General features: G+C 58.9%; 4 protein-coding genes across 6 annotated transcripts; 2 read left to right on the top strand and 2 right to left on the bottom strand.

The window, feature by feature from the left end:
- The first annotated feature begins 285 nt into the window (after positions 1 to 285).
- Positions 286 to 2045, top strand: H310_12999 (hypothetical protein). Of its 3 annotated transcripts, XM_008880320.1 has the most exons (5): positions 286 to 586; positions 642 to 809; positions 1092 to 1600; positions 1649 to 1839; positions 1884 to 2045. In XM_008880320.1, the coding sequence occupies exons 1-5, from the start codon at positions 350 to 352 to the stop codon at positions 2021 to 2023; spliced, it is 1245 nt and encodes a 414-aa protein (XP_008878542.1). In that variant the 5' UTR covers positions 286 to 349; the 3' UTR covers positions 2024 to 2045. The 3 variants fall into 3 exon arrangements, with proteins under 3 accessions (XP_008878542.1, XP_008878540.1, XP_008878541.1); XM_008880318.1 differs by having other exon boundaries at positions 1092 to 1839; XM_008880319.1 differs by having other exon boundaries at positions 286 to 809.
- Positions 2046 to 2142: 97 nt separating this feature from the next.
- H310_12998 (hypothetical protein) lies at positions 2143 to 3299 on the bottom strand. The gene is made up of 5 exons (XM_008880317.1): positions 3095 to 3299; positions 2965 to 3028; positions 2827 to 2907; positions 2595 to 2759; positions 2143 to 2553 (listed from the first exon to the last, which is right to left on the bottom strand). Exons 1-5 carry the CDS (start codon positions 3196 to 3198, stop codon positions 2218 to 2220), a joined length of 750 nt encoding a protein of 249 aa, XP_008878539.1. The 5' UTR covers positions 3199 to 3299; the 3' UTR covers positions 2143 to 2217.
- A 516-nt stretch (positions 3300 to 3815) lies between these two features.
- On the top strand, positions 3816 to 4324 carry H310_12997 (hypothetical protein). Its single transcript, XM_008880316.1, has one exon. It carries the CDS (start codon positions 3872 to 3874, stop codon positions 4205 to 4207), a length of 336 nt encoding a protein of 111 aa, XP_008878538.1. The 5' UTR covers positions 3816 to 3871; the 3' UTR covers positions 4208 to 4324.
- An 885-nt stretch (positions 4325 to 5209) lies between these two features.
- Positions 5210 to 6553, bottom strand: H310_12996 (hypothetical protein; the record flags this gene model as incomplete). Its single annotated transcript, XM_008880315.1, has 4 exons — positions 5210 to 5463; positions 5515 to 5872; positions 5947 to 6054; positions 6107 to 6553. 4 exons carry the CDS (start codon positions 6551 to 6553, stop codon positions 5210 to 5212), a joined length of 1167 nt encoding a protein of 388 aa, XP_008878537.1.
- Between the last annotated feature and the right edge of the window lie 882 nt (positions 6554 to 7435).

The following is a 7435-nucleotide window of genomic DNA, read 5'->3' as shown; positions in this document are numbered from 1 at the left end:
TTGTTGCTGTCCTTGGGCTCAGACCTCTTGAACTAACGCGAGTTTGTTGCAGGCGGAAGCAGCAGCCAGCGTATGCAAGCGACCAAGTCCAAGGAGGCAATAAACAAAACGTGAATTGTGTGTCAAGATCTATCGACGGATCTCTCTCGTTGGTTCATCACACGGCCTTTGATTGGCTGTCGTCAACATCGCTCAGTGTCTTTGGCCAATGGGAACGCAGGGTTTGATTCGCCAATAGCTTCAACGTGGGCCAACTTTCCAGCAAATTCCCCTATCCAAGTCCCAGCCATTCCTGTACGAGAGAAGGTCGAGCGGAACCGACCGCTCGAAGGCAACCACTTGGTCGCGCATGGCTTCAGACCATCGACTGGCATCGTCGAAGCGAGGACACCTCGCCCACATGCGGTACATGCTGTTCGCCATGGTGGTGGGGTTTCTGGTCGTGTTGTTCGTTGGCCGACATCTTGTGCGTCTCGAGAGCGCCATCGACCCCACGGAAACGTTTCGCCGGACATCGCGGGAGACGGCGGCGCTGTTTGACCATCGCAACGTACACTACATCACAGTCGCCGACGACACCCGACCGGTACCGCGACCATTGTGTGTGTGTGATGGCGTGGTCGTGCAACTCGAAGCTGTAGGAGATTTGCTTGACCGCGTCCTCGATCTTTATCTTGTCGCAAGGAGAGCTCGAAGTCCTCGCATGGGACGACAGCGCGACGTTTTTCGACGGCACGTCGCCAAAGCCCCCAGTCAACGCGACCAACGTGGACACCCTCCACGCCGTGCGGATGGGCCAGGCCAAAAAGGTACCGCCTCCTCCATCCATGCTTGAACAAAAGGAGGCCATGCCCGACGCGTCGCTGTTTCCTGTGGGTGTTGTCGGAGTGGCTCGATTTCGCCTGGATGCCTCTTGAGTGATCCATATCTGTCTCGGGCGATCCCTTCCACCGCCCGCGCGCAACGTGTGGTCGGTGTGACTTGGCAGTGGCCCGCGCCTTGGCCTGTTGTCTGCATCGAATGGCGAGTTCTTGTGTGTGCATGCGGTCGAGTGAATTGCTCCATCGTCGACGACATTCGGCATGCTATAGATCGACTGGATCGCGCACTACGTGACCCACCACCCGAACCTCCATGACGACGACATCATCGTGTACACGGACGCATGGGACGTGGTGATTCAAACCGACATGAGCGCGGTGGGGTCGATCCTCCGCCGGATGACGGGTGGCCAACGCGGTCTGCTCTTCAACTCGGAGCCGAGTTGCGGCGACTCGTTCGAGCTGCCGGGCGAGTACGGCGAGTACTTGCGGTCGGCGTCGTTTGACGTGCACTTGTCCGTCGCGGACAAGCACGTGCGGTCCGTAACAGGGCGCGACATTTGCCGGCAGATGCTGATCAAGTCATCGATGCACTCGGCCATGGGTGGGCCGAACTGGAGCCTCGGGTCCGGAGGAATCGTCGGCGACGTGTGGACGTTCCGGCAGTTCATGGCGCGGGTCGTCCAAGTGACCACCGAACAGATCGAGCGGGCTCGAGCCGACCCGACCGTGCCGGTGTTTGAGGGGGACCAGATCTCGTTCCAGCTGGCGTATCTCAGGTGCGACGACTCGGACGCCGGTGCCACATGACGGCATGTCGCTTGCAGATCTCCCGAGCTGAACGTGCTGGTCGACACCCGCAGCGAAGTGTTTTTGGTCACGTCGTTCATGACGTTGCCAGGGGCAGTCGACCACTACGATATCGACCACGGGTGCTCGGCCACGTCGTTTTTCCGCGGCGGCGTGCCGTCCAAGCTGCGCTGGTTCAACCACACGCCGATGATTCTGCATTTCCCAGGTCCGGACGTCGTTCGCGCGCGTGTCGACCGATCGTGTGTGTAGGCGACTACAAGCACTTGTACGATCGATGCGCCGACAACGTGAAGGCGGTCTTGAAAGCCGCGGCCCCTGGCAAGTTTATGTGGGACGTTGATCGGAATACGTCGATACCCGTCCACGACGTTTGCTACGATTACACGTAATGGACTGGTATCATGTGGCTCCTGTGGCTCGTGTGCAGCGACTCGACGGGTCGAGTGTGCCGCTGGCGACCTGTCGCGGGTGCAACCAAACGCCCAGAACGAAACAAAGCGCCTGCCGGTTGGCTTGAACGCAGCATCCGCACGTGGCACACTGACCACACATTTGTGGCGGACGGACGATGGTGTATTCGAGGTTACGAGTTGTCGGGGTGGGTCGAGTCGAGGAGCGGGACATGCGCCGTCCAGAACGCTTGATCCTTTATCAAGTCGACGTGGGCAATTGCGATCGATTTGTCGGGCGTGCGGAAGAGAGTCGACCCCCGTTTGAACATGAGCGACACGTCGTTGTAGTTGATGTTGAACTGACTGAAGAGGAGCTCGTGCTTGGCCTTGGCGTCCGTGTGCTGAAGGAGCGCTTCTGCGTCCTTCGGAGATACATCTCCTGTTTGGACGAGGGCCCAAAAACACGTGTTGTACAAGTTGTTGATGTGGCAGTCGACATGGCGCCAGCTCAAGTAGTCTCGCATGTTCTGCGACCAACATGAGCCGACAACCGTCGCGGGAGGGATACCTTGGTCGAGGGGTAGCTCACGACGCGTGCGTCGAACGAAGGCGGATACGCTAGCGGTGTCGACTTGAAGTACTCGGGCCAGTGGAACACGAATGCCGACGTGAAAAGCGACCCGACCGTCGACGCGAGCTTGGTCGACCGCCGATTGTACAAGTTGGACGTCTTCTGCTCCCATGATCGCACACACGCGTGAAGGAGCGACCGACCATAAGAACGACACTGGGGCTCGTACATTGAAGATGAAGCTGTACTCGTCGCTCTGGCCGTACGCGAGGAAGATGTCGCCAAACTCGTGCATGACTGTCTTTGCACACTACATCACACACCTCGAACGAACGCACACGGCAAACGGGCATTCTCACGTGCGTACTCGGTTCATGAGATGCAGCCCTCGCGCGTCGTTCGGCTTGGCGTACCCGTGGGTGTCGGTGAACCTGTGGCCAACGCAAGTCGACGTGAGTCCACACTGCTCGACGCATGCATCCATACAAATACTTTACTTGTGGAAGCTGCGGCCATCCACACGCACCACGATCCACGTGTTGCGCAGGACCGGGTCCGGCAGCTCAAAGTTGCGCACATACTCGTACCGCGAGTTGGCCATCGCACCGCCCCACCGCGGCGAGCAGATTCCGGATACCCGTATCCGAACAACCTGATGGACGGGATGCCATGTGGAGGCATTGGGCGGGCAGTCCGTCGTCGCGGCTAGCCTGGAGCGATTTGAACGGCAAGCGGCGAGGGTACGACTGCTGGGAGCCCGTGGTTCCACTGAGGAAGACTCGTCCACAACGAGGCAACTCGCTAGTTGAGAGGGTTGCCAGCGATGGAATGCACAAGCATGCCGTAGGCGCAACCCAACGCCAGGACGCGTCGGTGGCGGAGGAGCGAGCGATCGCCAAGCGCTAGCCGTGCATGGAGGAACACGGCAGTAGAACCACCCCCCCCATTGATCTTGATTTTTCACCGACAGATTCCGTGTGGATCCTCATGAGAGCGTAATCACCTCTCACTCCGCAGGCCCGACCGCGGAACAGCGCGAGGAACGCCGTGACAGGACACTCGGTCTCGCCAATCGATAGCTTCATGTGAACGAACGTCGTTGCTCATGGCGGGAGAATATGGATGTAGCCAGAGGGCCTTGTCATGTTGGGGCATCTCCTTCGCACTCTTGAGAGTGCGTCGCGGCTCGGGATGTGCCAGGTGTCGAGACGGCATCGTCTTGTTGTGTGGTCGATCAAGTCGGAACACTATTGGAATTGCGGTCAGCGAGGCAGATGGAGAACTTTGCCGAGGTATGGTCGGCGGGATGGAATAGCCATGACCTGGACACGATCCTGAGCCACTACACGGACGACATCGAGATGACAAGCCCGTACATGGTCCAAGTCATCGGCGTCGGGACTTTACAGGGGAAGTCCGCGCTGCGGGAATACTGGCGCCAAGGCCTGGACCGGAATCCGGCGCTCGAGTTTCGCGTGCTCGATGTCGCGTACGGCGTCGACATGGTCTCGATCTACTACCACTCGGTCACGGCCAAGAAGAACGTGATCGAGTCGTTCTGGTTTCGAGACGGCCGCGTTTACAAGTGCAACAGCGCGTATGCAGCATGAGGATCGCGGTTACAGCGTGCGGGAAGCCACCAAGCGCGGCCGCCATCCCTACCACACTCCATAGCGGTGGTCTCCCCAACGTAATGCAATCCAATGGATCGTTGAATTGTTGCCGAATGCGACGTGTACGATGCTCACATCAAACGACTGGAAAGACATGGCCAGGTCAACTCACGCCACCAACTAGCCCAGGTGTCCTGGCCGTGAAGGAAGAGCAAGCGAATAAGGCGTGGTGAAGTCCATAGCAACTTATCCCCGCCACTGGCCGAGGGCGACCTTGGATGAAGCGACCTAGGGTTGCGCAAGATCATGCCAATCTTCCCTTACGTTATGATCGGTCGGTCCGATTGAGAAGGTTCGACATGAGCCGAGGTGCCACACACAATTCTGCTGTCCGAGTCCACCGCGACTAGCCCAGGTCGCCCAGTGTTGGCCATCCTGCACACTCAATTGTACCGCTGCACTCTCCCAGGAAGTGGCCGCGCTCGACCACCGTTCATCTCGTACAAGCCTCCATCGTGCCTCCTCAACACAACATGCCACGGGCATTGCCAGCTCCTCGTACCCGTGAGACGGTCGGTCGTGAGACTCGGTGCTACGTACGGGAGTTGACGCTTGGTCCTCCTCCGCAACGAAGTAACGTGCGCCGCGCTGCTGCATGGTTTGTGTGCCGACGGTGCGCCCCTTCGGTTTACACTTGTCCCCGCCGTCTGCACGCGACGTGAACAGGACGCGGACGCTCTCGTTTTGACCGTAGGTACAGGAGGAATGGCATCATGCCCCTGGACGACGACCTCGCCTCTTCGACATCCCGCTGCGATCGAGCGGCGCGTGATGCGATCGAGAACTGTCAACCAAGAAGGCCGTGCAAACCACCCTGATGCGGTCACGTTGACTGTATCGACGACGCATATCGCTACACGCACAGAGTCATGGACATCGTTTCGCCGGTACATGCCCATGCGTCGAACGAGTTGGCCCCCGTGGGTGCGTGGTCCGGCCTTAGTTGGTTGCGGCGTACACCACGAGCTTCTCGGAGACGCTGGCCGACTGGTGAAAGTACAGCCACGTGCTGATGGTTTCGGTCGTCGCGTTCTTGGTCCACTCGATCACACGAGCCGTTCGACTCATGGTCGACTTGCCGTACGCCCAGCCATACCCTGACGTGCCACTGATGCACAAACTGATGTTGCTCTTCTTGGTGCAAAAGTCGTCCAAGTGGTTGTGGCCACAAAACGATGCTTTGACGTCGCCCACTATGGTGCACCATGAGCGATGCCTGTCATCCGCCGACGGGGCTCACGTACTTTGGACCATCGCGTCAAACAGTCCATGTTGCGCGGGCGGCACCCATCCTTCGTTGCGCTCGCCCTGCAGCACGGGGCCGCTCTTGTACTCGGGGGTCGGGATGTGGAAGAACATCAAGGCGGGCACGACGTCGTATTGAACCTGGTGCGCTGCGGCGAGCGACTTGATGTACGTGAGCTGGTCGGTCGTTACGTTGCCATCCTTGTGCGTGTCGATAAAGTACAGGCGCAGAGCCGACGCGTTGTGGGTCGCGCGGGTTTGCACCGTTAACTCGTAGTTGCCGACGCCCCCAATCGTCATGGGCCCGTACTTGGCGTACGATAGCGGCAGCGACTCGATGTACGCCATCAAGAGCTTCTTGTTGGTGGTCATTTGCTACATCGGCGGCACGCGTGACGAGCCATGCATGCAACGTCGCAATCGGGACGTACTGGCGCAATGGATTCGTCGTGGTTGCCAAATACCATGGCCCACGGAATGTTGCGCTTGGTGGCTTCGGCGGCATACTTGTCGACGGTCCTGTACGAGTCGCCCCATGTCTAGAGAGACGGGCGGTGGTGGGGAGAGGGCGGACACGGGATTGACGTGTACCTGGGGCGCGTACTGGCCTTCAATTTGATCGCCCGTGAACACGACAAAGTCGGGGTGGACGGCGTCGAGGAGGGCGCCGACCATGATGGCCATGTATCGTTGCTGGCACGGCGCTTTCATCGAAGCAGGTTTGTCGAGGCATGCCGTGTCGTCGTTTCCGGAATAGTGCAAATCTGGGATTTGCAAGATCGTGAATGCGGCGCCGCCCGCGGACGTGGTGCGCGCCATCAGCGGCGGGCGGTCGATCTTGGCTGTTTCGCGGAGCGCGGCTTGGACGGTCGTGTCAATGTATTCGTTCAGCACGGGCAGCTCGAGTTTGTGGATTTCCCCCCCGAGCCAATTGAAGACGTCGTTCACGTCCACGGGCAAACTAGACGCGTTGAATGCGGTCGTCGCCCGTGGCGTGGCCAGGGCGACGACGGCAACAAGCGGCAACGTCACGCGCATCGTGGTGGCTGTTCGAACAGGGAGATGGATCAATTTTAAACCGACGCCCGCGACAGAGCGGACACAATGTGTGGAAAGTTTACGTGAACGTAGGTGCGTTGGGCGGGCGAATGCGCTCAAGGCAGTGACAATTGCAAGCGATTGCCAGTGGCGTCCGTATCAGCTTGTGAATGGACAGGCGTATGCGTCGAGATTGCAGGGACACCAAACCCAGATGAAAGGACAGACGGCCGAATGGTGGCAAGCCGTCTCAACCACCTGCCGCGCGTGAGCCAAAACGGAGCTGAGTTCACATTGACGTGGGCTCTGCTGCCTATACGGCGTATCTCGTGGCGCGCTCTTTCAGCTTTTTGATACAACCCCGTGAGACGATGCCACAAGTAGACGATGACGTTTGGTGTGGGGTGATAACCTTGCTTGGCTCTGTCGTCGCAACAACCTCCTGGGCGCCATGACGGGGACAGTGCGGGGGCTCACCGTCCATTTTGAAGTTCATGGCCTTTCAAACCAATGCCCGAATTGAAAGCGCTTTGGTGTGGCCGATGCTAGCACTCCACATGGCTTGGGTTTCATCCACGTCGTATGTCCCTGCGCCATGCGTTACCATGCCGGCCGCAAACCCCCTCTCCGTCCACCGAGTGGCCGCATGTACGTTGTACTCGGTGGATGGCGCGCGAGATTCACGTTGTCGACGCCTCCGTCTTGGTTGGACGGTCCCCCGAACAGCGACTACACACTCACTTGTATCGGCCACTAATATACAAGTTGCGTTTCCATCGAGCCGGCCAGTGATCAAGATGTGCCGGCCCGAGTCACAGCGACAATGACCTCTACGACAGAACAACTATCCTTTGAGTTCCAACATGATGTGACATTGCAAGC

The sequence above is a fragment of the Aphanomyces invadans genome (assembly GCF_000520115.1).
Source record: "Aphanomyces invadans strain NJM9701 unplaced genomic scaffold supercont1.46, whole genome shotgun sequence".
In the NCBI taxonomy this organism is placed as follows: Eukaryota; Oomycota; class Saprolegniomycetes; order Saprolegniales; family Verrucalvaceae; genus Aphanomyces; species Aphanomyces invadans.
The sequence above is the reverse complement of the archived record's forward strand: the minus strand, read 5'-3'. Positions and strand labels throughout refer to the sequence as shown.